General features: G+C 44.2%; 2 protein-coding genes across 6 annotated transcripts in view; one reads left to right on the forward strand and one right to left on the reverse strand.

Annotated features, from left to right (window-relative positions):
- Positions 1–2,611, forward strand: part of slc6a1l (solute carrier family 6 member 1, like) — a 37,533-nt gene extending 34,922 nt beyond the window's left edge. For both annotated transcript variants that reach the window (XM_049473805.1, XM_049473804.1), the window contains one exon: positions 2,283–2,611. The gene's annotated coding sequence lies outside the window, so the exon portion shown is untranslated. The remainder of the gene's footprint in view (positions 1–2,282) is intronic.
- A 4,194-nt stretch (positions 2,612–6,805) lies between these two features.
- iqsec3a (IQ motif and Sec7 domain ArfGEF 3a) overlaps positions 6,806–17,092 on the reverse strand; it is a 269,750-nt gene continuing 259,463 nt past the window's right edge. For 3 of the 4 annotated variants that reach the window (XM_049473704.1, XM_049473702.1, XM_049473721.1), the window contains one exon: positions 6,806–11,656. In XM_049473704.1, coding sequence (XP_049329661.1) covers positions 11,096–11,656 — 561 coding nt within the window. In that variant the 3' untranslated portion in view covers positions 6,806–11,095. The remainder of the gene's footprint in view (positions 11,657–17,092) is intronic. The other variant, XM_049473710.1, reaches the window with a different exon arrangement.

Raw genomic sequence — 17,092 nt, forward strand, 5'->3', positions numbered from 1 at the left:
CCTGACGCTGCACAAGAGAGTAGGACTCCAGTCCGGGTTTTTTCTTCAACCGCAGCTTTAGGCTCCAGCATTGCTGCAGCGGATCTCTTCATGCCACGCCCCGTGAAGCACGCGTCTGAAGCGCTGCGTCCCGCGATACACGCGGCTGAGATGCCACGCCCCGTGTTGCACGCGCCGCTCCCCGAGATTTCAGCGGCGGCCGCGCCGCTCTCCGAGATTTCAGCGGCGGCCGCGCCGCTCCCCGAGACTTCAGCGGCGGCCGCGCCGCGCTCACAGACTGCAGCGGCGGCAGCGCCGCTCTCCGAGCTTTCAGCGGCGGCCGTGCCGCGCTCACAGACTGCAGCGGCGGCAGCGCCGCTCTCCGAGATTTCAGCGGCGGCCGCGCTGCTCCCCGAGACTTCAGCGGCGGCCGCGACGCGCTCACAGACTGCAGCGGCGGCAGCGCCGCTCTCCGAGCTTTCAGCGGCGGCCGCGCCGCGCTCACAGACTGCAGCGGCGGCAGCGCCGCTCTCCGAGATTTCAGCGGCGGCCGCGCCGCTCCCCGAGACTTCAGCGGCGGCCGCGCCGCTCCCCGAGACTTCAGCGGCGGCCGCGCCGCGCTCACAGACTGCAGCGGCGGCAGCGCCGCTCTCCGAGATTTCAGCGGCGGCCGAGCCGCTCTCCCAAGCACCAGCAGTCCCAGCTGCTCCAGCTCAAGCACCAGCAGTCCCAGCTGCTCCAGCTCCAGCACCAGCAGTCCCAGCTGCTCCAGCTCCAGCACCAGCAGTCCCAGCTGCTCCAGCTCCAGCACCAGCAGTCCCAGCTGCTCCAGCTCCAGCACCAGCAGTCCCAGCTGCTCCAGCTCCAGCACCAGCAGTCCCAGCTGCTCCAGCTCCAGCACCAGCAGTCCCAGCTGCTCCAGCTCCAGCACCAGCAGTCCCAGCTGCTCCAGCTCCAGCACCAGCAGTCCCAGCTGCTCCAGCTCCAGCTCAAGCACCTGCAGCTCCCAGAACTATGTTTGGGCCCAGGCCCCGTATTTCCAGGCCTGCTCCTAGGCCTCCTGACTATGCCCCTAGTTATGTGCCCAGGCTGTCCCCACAGACTTTTGCCAGTCCTGGGCACCCACCTGTGTTTTTGGTCCCCCTGTCTCTCCCTGTCCTGGTCCCTGTATCTGTGATCGTTCCAGTTCCTGTCCCCGGTGGTTTCTCTGTTCCTGTCCCTGTTACTGTGTTTGTTTCCGTCCCCGTCAATGTTCTAGTCCCTGTTCCCATGTCCGGTCCCGTCCAGTCTCTGTCTCATGTCCAGTCTCTGTCTCATGTCCAGTCTCCGTCACCTGTCCAGTTCCCCGTCCAGTCTCCGTCACCTGTCCAGTTCCCCGTCCAGTCTCCGTCACCTGTCCAGTCTCCCGTTCGGTCTCCTGTTTTCCCCGGCCTCTCCCTGCCGCCAGCCCCCGGGGTTTGTTTTTACGCGCCTCGGGAGCTGCGCGTTTAGGGGGAGGTTTCTGTCACGCCTGGCCCTGTTTCCTGTCTGTCCTCGTGCCTGTGTTGTCCCACGTGACCCGTGCCCCTGTGTTCTGCCTGTGATTTTCCATTACCTCATGTCTCATTTGTAGCTCCACCCCTTCCCCAGGTGTTTCCACTCCCAGTGTGTTTCCTGTTATGTTAAAAAGACTTCCTCTGTTACTTGTCCTCTGTCGGTCTTTGCACTGTCTCCTGTCGTTTGTCTTCCCGTGTTCCCAGATTTCCTCTCAGTGTTTCTCTCAGTGTTTCTCTCAGTGTTTCTCTCAGTGTTTCTCTCAGTGTTTCTCTCAGTGTTTCTCTCAGTGTTTCTCTCAGTGTTTCTCTCCGTGTCTATCTTAGTTTAATCCTTGTAATTATCCTTGCTCTGTTTAGTTCATTGTCTAGCTTTAGTTATTAGTTTATTTCTTTGTTTATCTACTCCCGCTTTGTTTGTTAGTTATTATCCATCTAGTTTAGTTCCTTATTGTTTTCCTCGTTTGTTTTTGTCAGCCTCCCTATTTGTTTGTAGTATATATTTATCTTCCTGTTTATTCTGTTATTTTCTAGTTCCCTGTATTTTCCCTAGTTTATTCCCTTGCCCTGTTTTAGTTTATCCTGCCTAGTTTTATAGTCTTCCCGTTTGTTTATCTTTAGTATCTCTTTTGTTTGTTAGTTTTAGCTCGCCTCTGTTTCTTGTTTTCTTTGTTTCTTGTGTACTTGTCTCTTTGTTTATTAAATTCTCACCTTAACTGCACATACGTCCGCCTCCTCGTCTCTCTGCCTGGGTCAACCCTGACACTCAAGCAATAGTTTAAAACAAAAAATCTATCTGAGAAACCTTGTATGATCCTCTGAACCATCAGGTATGGTTGTTGTGTGCCTGAATAAACACCACCTTCGCTCATAGTAACAAGAAAGCTTTCTGACCTACACTTAATGCAATACAGTGTGCTGAAGATTGATACTGAAAGACAGTAAATGTTGTACAGAATGTAATATAAGCTATGGAGTGCTGAATATAATTGTGTATATATTCTAAAGGCTGATTAACCCTAAAGATATATTGCATAGTTGTGACGTGAGCTGCAAGTGTTTATAGCCGGTGTTCACAATAAAGCACTATAAATATTTTATGTGAAGAGTCTGGAAGAATCGTTATTCAGTTTATTGTGTTAAGCCTTTAACTTCGTTTGCTTTGTTTTACCAAAAAAAGACATATACTGTATTTTTCTCACCATAAGACTGTGATGTTAATTCTGCTCCAGCAGTGCTAGCTGAGGTTAGCAGCAAGCTACAGGCCGATAATACTCACCTTTGATTAGCCAAAGAGCTAGGGCTTAGCATGGTTAGCAGCTAATGCTAATGCTGGTTCAGTAGTGCTACCTGGGGTTAGCAGCAGGTTACAGGCCGATACTCACCTCTGGAGAGCCGAAGAGCTTGCGTGGCTAGTGGCTAATGCTAATACTACTGGAGAACTAAACTGAATCTCCTGTATAAATCTGTACTTCAGCAGAGTAGCTTTACTGCTCCTTAATACCTGACAGTTAGAATTCATAAATTGGGCACACCGGATAATAAGCGGCTCTAATGTTTTTTTGGGAAAATTAAAGAATTTTAAGTGCACCTTCTATTGCAAAAAATATGGTAACTCAAATACACTGTCATACAAAAAGCCCGTGGATCAGATACAGCAGTGCTGCTGGAGTTTTTAAACACTTCAGTTTAACTGCAGGGCTGAGAATAGCCCGCTAACCAGAAATTTAGCATTGGCAAAGAAGATTAGGCAACCCAAATAAACACAAAAAGCAGTTTTCAAACAAAGGTTTTCATTATTAATAGAGAAAAAAATCCAAACCTACACGACCTTGTGTGTTAAAACATGATGGTACTGTGGTTTATCACTCCACAGAGTTCAGATTTCTTTATCCACACTCAGGCCTGATTACTGCCACACCTGTTCCTAACTAAGAAATCCCTTAAATAGGACCTGCCTGACAAAGCAGAACAGAAATAAACAGAAATAAAGAAACAAACGAAAGTATTCGATATCTATCAGTCTGGAAAAGCCATATATAAAGTTTTGGGACTCCAGCGAAGTACAATGACAGCCTTTATCCACAAATGGCAAAAACGTGGAACAGTGGTGAACTATCCCAGGAGAGGCTGGGCCGACCAAAATTACCCCAAGAGCGCATTGATGACTCATCCAAGAGGTCAGAAAAGACCCCACTCACTTGCTTCAGTTAAAGCCAGAGTTCATGACTCCACCATGTGATAGATAGATAGATAGATAGATAGATAGATAGATAGATAGATAGATAGATAGATAGATAGATAGATAGATAGATAGATAGATAGATAGATGAAGCTGAAAGGAACTTGGGTTTTGCATCAGGACAATTGTAGTGTAGACCTTGGAGTATCCTAGTCAACTTCTTGACCTGAATCTTATTTTTACATTTTAGTAAAAAAGTGTGGAGCCAAATTTGTCCAGAGCGAAGTTCAAGTTACTGCAAACGCCTAATTACAGTTGGTGTGGTAAGGGTGACCCACCCCATTTTTAGGTTTGGGGGAGCAAACATTTTTTTAAAACAGGGTCATGTAGGTTTGGATTTTTTTTCCTTTTTTAAAAAAAAGAATAAAAAACTCAATTTCAAACTGCATTCAGTGTTTACTTGTATCTTTAAATAATATTACATGTAATGTAATATTTATTAATTTCTTTATTGATCTGAAACATTAAAGTCCTCCAGGAACTGTCGCTGTGTTTGGCACCAGCTTGTTTGTGGTGAGTTTCTTTATTGTTTAGTCCACAAGAGGGCAGCACTGCAGCAACTGCTATACACTGTTTATGAGGAACGGATGAACACTGCAGTGATAAGATCACACTCTTGAGTCATATCAGAGACATTTCCCCACAGCTCAGCTACAGCTCAGCTTACACACAACACTGCTGTCACTCATCCCGACCGAGGCTGAGGCTCTCCTGCCCGTGGCCTCCACCCTGAGTGCACACTCCATCCACAGATACCCAGCTGATCTGATCAGCTCAGTGCTGAACAGTTACAGGGTATGAGGTATGAATGGACCTCATACATGTGGGTTTAATGATTCTTAAATGTATTAATAAATGATTAATACAAAGCAGAACTACAATAGCAACCTTGGGTTGTGTATGATTTGTAGTTCCGGACACACCCTAAGAAGGCATTTGTGGGGGATAAAAAAGACACAATAGACAATTTACTCAGTATGGTGTTCCACAGGGCTCTAATTTAGCCCCCCTTCTATTTTATGTGGCCATAATTTCTTAAAGCATGATAACGAGATAATAAGGTGTGGGAATGAAATAATTAAGCCGTGGCCATGACTTATTAAGGTGTGGGAACAAGTAAATTATATCATAGCCATTAAGGCATGGCCATCCTTTTGTTTCACAGCTAACAAAGCAAGCAGCTTTCAGGGGTTGTGCACAATATGAGGAAGGTAAACAGGAATATGATGTCATTTTCAGTTTCTTCATGAGCATTAATTTACAGGAAAGCAAGCTTTATTGTTCCCTAGCTAGATAATTAACTCGATCCTAAGCCTTAATGAGTCGTGGCCATACCTTAATGATCTTGTTCCCACATCTTAATTACCTTGTTCCCATGCATTAGGCTCTCGTTCCCATGCCTTAGGATCTCGTTCCCGCTGCGTCAATAATGAGTGGCTATGCATTTTTTTTTTTTACATTCACCTTAGGGCCTCCGTAAATTATTCACAACAACAGAGCTAATTTCTATAGACTTGTGCTCAGTTCCAGCAATAAAGAAGAAATCTGACTGTCCATTGTGGTGTGGCTGATCCTTGGCTGTTTGAACGTATTTAGGTCTGCTACATTAGCACTGTAGCTTGGTAGCTTTTTTTTTTTCGTTTCATTTCGGTCACAATATTGGAAATCTAAGCTTACTGTAAATAAACAGAAGTGCTTTACTCACCCAAATAAACAGTTTTCAGGAAATAAATCGGTGAAGATTAACTTCCAGCGCTCGTTTGACTTTGAAAAAAAATGTTGTTTTTTTTTAGAATTAAAATTTTGTTTACTTCCGTGCCCCCCTGTGGCGAGACCTGCGGAATTACAAGGGTCCCCTTATTTCGGCCACCTTACATTCATCTAAAAATACCCTATTTTAACTGAAAAATATATATACCTAAGCTTTTATTTTAATAAAAACAACTCTTAACCTGATATTAGTGGCTGATAATGTGTATAATAATGCATATTTTCGAATTGCTGGGCTTATTTTTGTGGACCGTGTCTTTGTCGGCACTGCCTACTGGAGACATGGTGTTTCTGCACCTTGTCTATGAGATCCAGCGCCCCCCAGTGGTGTATAATGATATCGCATTTGTCCTATGTGGGACACCATACTCTGATAATGTTAGGAAAACATGGCGACATCCTTGTTCACTTAGAAATAGTAGTGTACAACATAGAAAATTGAGGAAATGGCCGAAAATATGGGACCACATCCTTTACGTAATTACTCCTGAGTCTTACCGGATATTGTTGCTATCTCCTTGATGTCTTCTTGGTGCCCTCTGAACATAGTTTGCATAGTGTCTGATTATTTAAATGCATTGAGCAGCAGGACCATTAGTTTAGTCAGGATGTTGAATAATTATGACGACACCTCATCCGCAAATCCCTATCTCATCCCAGAAGTATTGGACAGAGCACCATCATTCCAGAGAACATAGTTTCACTGCTCTTTAGCTCAATGCTGTGGGCTTTATACTTCTTCAAACACCTTATGACTGGTACCAGAGGGTTCAAGTTTATTTGCACTATGCATCTATGTCAGCAACGGGTGCTGACAACTTATGGTTGATGAATGCTTTCATTAGGACATCCAGGGTCAGTTTCCCAGACAGGAATTGAACCTAGTCATACAGTTTTATATTTTCCTTTCAATGGAAAATATCAATTTAAAATGCTGCATAGCCCAACACTAGGCTTATTCCCTGTCTGGAGAACAAATCCATAGTGTGTTTACATTGCAAAACCCATCACATCATACCTGTCCAATCCTTTCCCACAAGATTTCCAAAGGTTTCCACCAGATTCCACATGTTTAATGAACTGTTCCGTCTTCAAACAGCTGATGACATAAGCTGATATTAAAAACAGCAGCCACACCAACCCTTTAACAGGCAAGATTGGACACCCTGCTTTACATAATCCATGGATGACCAAATCAATAAGGACTGTGGAGTCACTGATGTTCAACTTTTGCTGATAAATGAAAAAAGCAATAATAAAAAAAAAACAGCACAGCTGAAGGTTAAGAGTATAGACAGAAATAAGTTTAATAGCATGTCGTTAACTCATAGACAGAGAACAGAACGGGTCAAAGCAAACGGGGAAAATGTGACCGAATAGATCCGAATCCGATGTCCGAGCCCCTCGAGTACACCCTGTCAGCCTGATTTAGAGTCAGTGCGGTTTGAACTCAGGTACCAGTGCACTAGCCCTTTCAATAGCACTTAAATCCAGAGTTAGCTTTGTAGCCTTTGGCTGCATGTGTGAAGCCTCCACCCCGTTAGCACAGATACTCTGATTCTGTCTGAAGTTTCAGGCACTACACGCACTTCACAAAAGCACTGAAAGTGCTACACAGTTCACCGCGATGTCTCCCTGACCCACGCGCTGCCCCCCTGAGGGAGTGTGAGGAGGACTATCTGTGATAGAGGAGGGCAAATATGAACTGCATTCACTCAATATTTCATTCGTATGTTATTGACGGAATCGATTCACCCTGAAGGAATTTGAACCCCATTTGATGCCGACTTTGTGGTTTTGGAGCTTCCATGTCTGAAATCTGTAAAAAAAAAAAATACTTATTTAAAACAAGGTGTAGGAGCTGAATTACAGAAACATGTAATGCCTGGCTCACACTACAGGATAATCATGCAGGAAATCCATCTTAAGGCCGATATGATCTTCCTGCCAATCGTGAATAATATTCTCACGATTTTAAGGTGATTTAAAAAACAATGATCTTCTCATACAGTCCTTTAGAGTAGGTGGTGTCTAAATTAAATTTTTTTAGTGCTTAGATCTTCTCCAAAAGCCGTTGCTCTGCCCCGATCGTATCCTATATCCTGCAGTGATTCTTTGGTGGAAAGTAACTTTGACCCCCTCATGGATACTGTCAACCAATGAGAGCTGAGCTGACCAACAAGGTGTATATATTCGCCTTCGACTCACATTGAAGTACATATCACCTATAAATTCTTTCTTTTTTCTTGTTTTTTAGGAGCAAAAATTGTTAAAAACTAGCAGCAAAATCCATTGACGTGAAACCTCCAGTTTGTAAGAAACTCCCACAAGGTTTTAAGGGTCGTACACTTGCTCTTTTATAATACCGAAAAATCTGTGAAAAATGTCTTTATGCGTGGGGTCTCTCATTTTCTCAACATGAGGAAAGATTTAAAGAACATTCACATTACCAGGCTAAAACTATTTCAGATCAGATCAGATTTTTTTGCATTAATGTGACTTCTCTATCAGGACTGGTGGACATGCCAAATCAGATTTAAGTTCCTTTGAGTGAGATGTGGACCTAGACTGGATATGCATTGGATTTGTGGCCATGCAACATAATAATAATAATTTAAAATGGTAAAGCATTTGTTTTAATAGCAACCACATTTACAACACTGCTTGCTCAAAGCTCAAATGATTAAAATAGACAGTTCTTGTTCACAAAAAAAGTTCATGTCTAACTTATGTTGCAGCGAGCGCTGCACATTCATTTTACAGTAAATGTGCAAACAGCTTAGCATGGAGCAGCAGCAGCATAGAGAGCGTTTTTTTAAGAGCTGTATTCATTATGTGGGTAATAAATCAGGTTAAACTGCAACTGAACAGCTCTTTCTCTCAAAGAAAATCAAACGTTCTAAATTTGGTTTGGGACTGAATGGAGACGTCTTGTGGGTCGCAGTGCGTTTGTTTTGGTCCTCACTTGAGAGCAATTACTGTTTTCACGTCAGCCAAAATGAACTTTACCGAGGGTTCAAATGAACCAGAGTTTGTTTTAACCAAAGTAAACAGTGTAAAAACACCCTAAAATAAGATGCTGTGGATATACTTGAAAATTTGTTACTGTTTGTTTCTGTAATACAGCCCCATATCTCCAAGGTCTCCAAAATTTCCAATTAAATTCAGACTTGGCAGATGGAGGAAGCATGGTGTTCTCCTTAGTAAAGGACAGAGGTCAAGTTGGGTGGCTCATTTTGTTTGGTTTGTGGGTGCAGGCTGGTGCAGCAATGAGGAGAGTAGATGGGAATAGATGGGGATAGTCAATTTGCTGCTGTCCAATCGACACAAGTCTGTATCTTCTAAATCAACCCTGACTGCTCACCAGCTCTAACGAGATTGGCTCTCTCCTCCTCTGCTTCTCCTAACAGTGGAACTGAAACTGCATCCTCTGTTCTGTTACCCTATATGGAAATGAAATGAAATGAAATGAAGGGGAATGAAATGAGGGAGACAGGATCAGATAGTAGAGCTCCAAACAGCAGCAATGTAATTATGAACAAAGCTCTCTGTGCTGATAACAGAGCAGAGGAGTTCTGAGGAACACCTATTCAACACATGCCAACGGTGCTCATGATTAAAACATGGAGGCTTCCAGACCAGGCAGACGATGACCTACCTCCGATAAGGACGGCTCGTGGACTGGTAACATTTACTGGACCTGAAACGACATTGACATCGACGTGGACTCCTCCCCCATTCAGGCTCTGGATATGATATTTACACACTTGGAAACAAACAGAAAACAAACACAAACAAAGCCGTTGTTCAACCTTTCCATCCTCCGGCTCCAATCAGAGCGAAGCAGACGAACATTCAGGTTTAAAGTGTTTCTGTGCTGACGACGACGGCGACGGCGATGAAGACGCGCATCAGGTGATGTTTCAAGTGTCACTTAAAGTTTGAAAAGGCCAAACAAAAGGTCATCAGGAAGGAGAAGTTACAGGAAAGAGAACCGATTGTGAAACTGACCAGAACTGTACTACTGTATGTCCAGGTCTGTTAGGGGTGACTGATTAGTTCAATAAAGCCAGTGAGTACTGAACATGATGATACACTGACAAGAGAGTTAACGATAGAGGGAGAGAGGGTCAGTATATATCCGTCAGGGAACATCGTAAAGATGACACCGACAGACATTTTGGGATATTAGTGTCCAAAAAAAGGGAAGCTAGATAAAAACTCCTTGTCGTGAGTGCCTCCTGCTTTCTGAAGATGCTACATATAGTTTTTAGTTGTTTTTTTTTTTTTTTTAACGAAGTTTGCGACAAAAGTTCTTGACGGAGTTCTCGACGAACCTGACGAAGACCTGACGAAGATTTGACACCGCCACTGTTGCCTTCACATATACGTTCCAGGATTCCTGAGCAAGAGAACAACAGCCACTGCGAAGGGTTCCCGAAGACTGGCTGCGATTGGTGGCTCTCGGTTTGGCAGTGAGCCGTGATTGGTCATCGTGTGTCGTCCTCAAACTTTACTGTACTATATACTGTACTGTACGTACCTGCTTTTAAATATGAATACCAGGAGAAGAAACCAATGGATGTCTAGTTGTTTAGTAGGTTTGGATTCCGAAAAAGTACAGAGTTGATCATATATATAGAGGCAAAAGGTTTCAACAAAAGTTTTACAAAGCAATATTGCAGGTTTCAGATTTTTGTTCAGATTTCTCAAATTTGCGATTCAATTGTTTCGCTCTTTATCATCACAGTCCTTGAGGGAAGCCAAAAAAGGTACAGTATCATAAGCACATAAGCAAAAGTCCAATCTAGCCCTAAGCTTTCTTAGAGTGCAACGGTTTCATCGTGGGGTGTAAAGGGGGAAGGGTTGTTCTCATTTTGGCACGTACAGTACATCATCCGCCAGTCCAATGCTCGCACATACGTACGTACACACAGGTACAAACAGGTATTACAGTAAGGTAATAAAAGACTAAGATATCAGTCAATCAGAAGTCAGAAGTGGCTCGTGGACAGGCTGCCGCCGGACTCAGGTCGTGTTGTTGGGTCGTAAAGTTCATTTTCTAGCCTAGCTCTAAAAATACCAGAGAAATTCTGAGCGGGACAACCTGTCGGAGCTCTGTTTCAAAAAGAATTCGTTAAATTTGTTAAAACTATGTATGTTTTTTTTTTGTTCTTTTTCTTGTTCAAAATACACAGGAGTAAATCAAGTAGATCTTTTCATTTCTTCTGTTCTTATTTCGCATATTTCTGAAAAGGTACATATTAATAATAATAAATTACATATTTTTCTTTTTTCACTTTCAATCCTATTTTTTTGTTTCATTTAATTCATGTAGCTTAAATATATATGCCTATAGATATGTATTTTTTTCTCATATCTTTTCTCATTAAATCTCTTTACAGTCTTTACATATATATATATATACACACAGCAGGTGACGTCAAAGGTAAGCGTATATATATATATATAGAGATATATATATACATATATACGGTGGTGAAGGTCATTTCTTTCATATAACTTAATACATATGTATATAATTTAGATATTTAGGGTCTTTTCTTGGGCTCTACACTATACTTCGAGAGCCGCTGGGGGTCCTCTGTAGGGATAAGCGAGGGTCCGGGGGGATGTACTGATGCGGATGGTTGTAGGGTGGCGGGGGTGGTGGCAGCGGGGGCTGGGAACCGTCCTTTTCCCGCTGGGAACCGCCCCCGTCCGGCGAGCGCACGGGCGTGGAGACGACGGACTGGATGATCTGCTGGTGATGGTGGTGGTGGTGGTGGTGTTGGTGGTGGTGCGCTGGGCTCTGGCTGAGGAAGGCCTCCACGCGCCCGTGGCCGCCCTTGTCCAGGACGATGACCTTGACGATCTGCTGGCACTGGATGAGCGTGTCGGGCCGCAGGTCGCTCAGGGCGGCCACGGGCTGGTGGGAGTGCGAGGGCGTGGGGCTGACGCACTGCAGCGGCGGCTGATGCTGGGGCTGTGGCGGCTGGGGCTGCTGGTAGAGCTCCCCCCGGTGGTTAAGAAGGGCCACGCTCTCTGGGCTCCGCGGTTGCACCGCCGCTGCTGCTGCCGCTGCTGCCGCCGCGCTGAGCTGGTACGTCTGAAGCCTGTTGTGAATTGACACCTAGTTTAGAAAACAGCCAGAGACAGCATCACATGTTATAAGACTCTCCTCCTTCTATGGCCATTAGCCCTCTGGTGAAAACACATCACAACAGGCATGCGTGGGGGCTTGGCGTGAGGGTGGGGAACAGGGATTAGGGCAGGGGGTGGTGGGACGTTTCATCAGAGTGGAGCACAGGCGGAAATTTGATTCGTTTAAGGTCGTTTAGAGGTGGTTAGGGAAGTGGAGTGTCTGTGCAGCTCTACGTGTTCTAGGGGACTGAACGAAATCAGTGGTGGTTGTTAAGAGGAGGACACTGAGGGCCCCTGTGTCTCCCTTGGAACCACTCCAGTATTGTGGGGTCAGAGGGCACGTGAAACATTCATCTGCACTGAAGGTGTGAGGGACGGAGTGCTGGGGTGAGAGTACTGGGAAATAGGGGGGTTAGAATAGGAGGTCAAACATGGGGGCAGGTGAGGAAGGGGTGGACATCTACAGACGTCACAGGAGACACACGTCCGAATGCATGCCTTCATTTCACAGTTCAGTTCACCAAGCCTGTTCTACCATTCCTGACCTGCCGTTACGGAATCAGTGACTGCTCGGTCTCCTGACGCCTCATTAAGGGGACGATATTTCCAAAAATGACCAAACTGTCAGCTACTGGCTACTAGGCTAAGCTAGTGGAGCTTAAAGGGGCCATCTTCATTACTTTCAATAATGCAAGCTCTTTTTGTTTCTTTGCCTATACAAAATGGCGTGGTAAAAACTCAGAGGTACTTGACCAGGTAAGACTTTGAATGCTTTAAATCCAAATGTTGCATCTTTAGATTAGCGCTGCTAATCTACAAAGCTAACACTGATCACACCTTAGTGCATAGCACCTTGAGTTGGGTGTTACAACAGCAGTATTACCCTCATTATAGATGATGAATAGAGACTTAGACACTGGGACTTGCCACAACACCGCTACCCTACAAAAAGGCTCTCAGAGACTATTGTTGGGTAGTGTACCTCTTGGTGAGAGATTGTTGGCTTCTTTAAATATCTCTATAAGACATTCAAAAAGAGTTTATAGTTTTTGAGAGGATGTACAAGATTTGACTGAGAGAAGCAGAACTGACATTTGATGAATTGTCCAACATCTAGGCCACCAATTAGCCATCACCTTTGTTTTCAGTGGCGTGATGAACACAAAACCTGGACTATTACAGACTAAAACTATATCATCTATAGCATCTATTCATAAACGAATCCAGGTTTTGACACTGGTTTGGGATCTGATAATGGTCAGGTTTTGGTATCGAGGCCTAATGGTAAGCGCTTTAATTCGGCCTTTGCTGTGCCTCAACTGCTGGTGTCATTCTCCTACTTTTCAGCAGGATAATGCTCGCCCACATACAGCAAGGCCTTGGCCTTCCTGGTCACCAAGGAAGTGTTTGAAACAAAATTAGAGAGCTGATTGTGGTTAATATTTTACAGAAAAAGACTTTTTGGATGACTACTGACTTCTAGGGTTTGTAGCGAAATTAGTTCTCAAGCTTAGTTGCACAATAAAGGAGCAACATTTGGATTCCAACATGGCTTGGATGATCAACTTCATCTGGAGGAAAGCGGAAGGGTATTTTTCCTTCCACTCCTGATGTATGATTTAAGTATGTTTGTATGTAACTTAAACTCTATTCTGATTGGCTCTGGCTCTGCCCAGGCTGAAGTGAAGAATTTACAGTTAATTTCTGACAAAATGCATTAAGAATTCCTTTTCTTAGAATTTCTTTACAAACTTCTACGTCAGCATAAATTGACTACTCATGGTTATAAACATGTAACCATTTAACTGTATGGATTGAGGAGTTTTGGAACTAAAAATGATTACGTTGAGGAAATTCCTTTAATGAAGCAAGGGAAATTCCTGTTTTCCATGAGATGGTCCCTTTAACTCCACACTTCAAATCACTCTGACTTCATTATAGCACAGGTGGAGGTTCTCATAGGCTAACTCCAGCACCTCAAGGCTCATCACCCCCCCTGTCCCGAGGATCCATCATACTGATTGTTGGAGACAGCCCGCGGGCTGAGTGAGTGACAGGGATTGGGCCTATCCGGGGGGCAAGAGGGGATGAGGCAATTCCAGCGGAGGGAAGAGAAAGTACGGAGCGTTCCGGTGATTATCTGCACTCTCGGTGCCGGGCTGGCAGGGTAGAGCTCCTGGGGGACCTGGCCTGGATTCTCCGTCTCGGGCTGACTGATGGACGGAGAGTGCGGCGAGTGAACGCTCTCTTATGCTCACTCTGTAAAAAGGCCAGCGCTCTTGCCGGCGCTCTCTGAGAGAACATCCCTCCTCCGTTTCCAATTATTTCCAGCTGTGATTAAATATTCATGTGGGGAGCGTTTCTGCCGGCTAGTGCGTCTTACTGATCAGAGGAGTGCTGATGGTCTGTTTGCCTGGTCTCGGGTCAGTGATCGGGTTTGTAGTAGAGATAGACGATGTAAGTAACTAGATAAGTGCATTTCCTGAAGGAAGAGTAAAACGGCTGAGCAGCATAAGTGCTCCCTGTTTCTAGATAGTGTCAGGAGGTTGCTGTGGTGTTGCTAGGTAGTTACTATGATATTCCAGGTGGTCGTCATTGTGTTGCTGCAGTGATTGATAGAAGGGTGCTATGGTGTTGCAAGGGGGTTGCAAGATCACTAGGGTAAAACTGTTGTTGCCATGGAGTTGCTGTCGATTTGCTAAGTGGTTGCTTTGGTTGCCCAAGCAGTTGAAATGGCATCACAGGCTGTTGCTATTTTAGTGGTTGCCACATATTATTGCTATGATGTGATGCTATGGAGATATTATTTTGTTACTAAGTGGTTGATATGATACCCTACGTGGTTGCCATTTTGTTGCTAAGTGGTGGTTGGATGGGTACCATGGTGTTGCTGGGTGCTGCTGCTAAGAAATTGTTTAGTGGTTGCTATGGCATCCAAGGCTGTTGCTACTGTGTTGTTAGGTGGTTGCTATGATATACCAGGTGGATGCCATGGTGTTGCTAGAAAGGTGCTTCACAGTCACTAGGGTTAAAAGTATATCTAGGTGGTTGCTGTGTTGCTGTGTGGCTTCTATGGATTTGGTTAGTAGTTGCTATGGTATTATATGATGTTTCACCCTAGTGGTCTCAGTGGAAACTGTTCCTGCAATTGTGTTGCTATGTGGTCACTAAAGTGAAATTGCTATTGCTAGGGGTTGCTATGGTGTTGCTACTCTAAGTGGCTACTTTTGATTTGGTTAGTGGTTGCTTTGTTAGCACAATTGACTGCTATAATATGCCAGGCATCTTTTGTTCTAGTGTTTGTTTGCTAAGTGGTTGTCAAGTGGTTCCTATGATATTCCAGGTGGTTGCCATGGAGTTGCTAAAGATATTTCTAGAAGTGTGCTATGTGGTTGCTACATTGTTGCAAGGCAAGTTGCTTTGACACAGTATTCCATGAAGCTTCTGTTGTGTCTCAGGTTGGTGATTGCTCAGGTGTTGCCATGGTGTTGCTGTGGTACCCCACGTGGGTTTTATGGGATGCCAAATGTCTGTACGATCTTGTAATTGTATTATCATGAATAAAAGTGCCCAAACTTTTTGCGCTCCAGTCATTCCTACGGGACAAAGATTCGTAATTATCCGACAGGAACTTTAAGAATCTTGAGGAACGTAACCCGGATATACTAATTAGCAGAAGTTCCACAGATTGCTGCATGTCCTGAATAAGCGTGACTTCATTATGGAGAAAGTGCTTCTGTAATCGAGCAGGATAACCCTAGTCAAACTTCTTTACACACAAACACACACACACACACACTCCCACACACACACACATTATGCAAAGCGCAGTGTTTATTCCACTTGGGGTGACTCTCCAGTCTTGCTGAGCGTACAGGCGTGTGCTGAGGTAGAATACATTAGTGTCATTAAGACGGTGGCAGCGCACTTAACACCGCAACACCAGAATTAAAATAACATTAAGAAAGATCCACGAGCAGCGCTGATAAGATCTCAGGGGAGGAGCATGGTATAAAAACTGACAATGATGAGAAAATGGTTTGAAAGCCACTTTGTAAACCATGTTTAAATGGCTGTTTTGCAGATGTTTCATCCGCAGCTGGGAGAGTTTGGCGAGAGTTTTAATATGTACGTGTTTAAAGCGTTATACAGTGACTCTAAAGCCCTATCCAGATGGGTTTAGTTTCTCAGGGGGTCCTGGGGTAATTTTCTGTTTTATGGGAGGGTCCTCTGTGATTTTATTCCTGTTCTGAACAACCATGTACGTGTTTTTCTCAGACGTCCTCTGAGAAAAGAACAGGCTGAATTACCTACTGTTTTTCGCTGAACTCCGTGGTCCTCTGGTAATTTTATTGCCATTCGGACGCACATCTCTCTTTCGCCACCTCGCTTTTAATTAAATAGCTATTTGTCCACTGCTACACACCTTTATTACACTTTGGGTGTGCATTTCCATGGAGATCCACGTAGAAACACAACAATGAATGGAAATGGAGGAGCTACAGGAACATGATGTCATGTGACTGAGAAAGCCAAAAAACTCACTGGTCCTCCTGTTTTTTTTTTTTGCAAATGTTTTATTACTGAGTGAAAGTGTGAAATATATATCCCCCTGAAAAACTAATCCCATCCGGAATGGGCTTAATACTATATGTAAGAATAGTCTGATATGTGTAGATAGGCTCTGATGATATAGATCACTCTGTGTTTAATACATCTATATAAAATATGAGTTTCACATTTTTTATTAAAATTACTGAAAAAAGTAACTTTTTAATGATAATCTATTTTTTTTAAGATGCACCAGTATATGGACAAAAGTGTTGGGACAACTGTTCAATCATTGCCTCATTAATCTTCTAAAATCAAAAGTATTTAAAATATTTGATCCTGCTTTTGTTGAAGTAACTGTCTCTACTGTCCAGATAAGACTTTCATCATTGCAGAGAACACAGTTCTACTGCTCCACAGCTCAATGTCTGGCATTGGATATGGTGTCAACAGGTTAATGTCTATTTATTAGTTATATCCAGGGTGTCCTATTCTTTTGGCAATATTTCTCTGCAGGGAAAAGTATGAATTAAAGCTGAATGAATTCAATTCAACCTTTGGACCTGTTACTGTGTATTCTATTACTACCCAAGCCTGTTAATATGTATCACTGCCTCTGAGCTCCATCTAACCCAGCTGTAACCTTAATCTCCAACACACACACACACACACACACACACACACACACACACACACGGCTGGCTCTTCCTCTGACCCCCCCGCTCCGGCTGCGATGTGTTCCGACAGCACCGTGGCCCTCTGGGGAGGCCTGACATTTACGTGCAGCTTCACGGTTGGCGGAGGTGGGGGTTCTGCAGCACTCACTGAGCCCACGCTGTCACTCTGATCAACTCAGCACAGCCACGGCAGCCCG

The sequence above is a fragment of the Astyanax mexicanus genome, chromosome 2 (assembly GCF_023375975.1).
Source record: "Astyanax mexicanus isolate ESR-SI-001 chromosome 2, AstMex3_surface, whole genome shotgun sequence".
Classification (NCBI taxonomy): Eukaryota; Metazoa; Chordata; class Actinopteri; order Characiformes; family Acestrorhamphidae; genus Astyanax; species Astyanax mexicanus.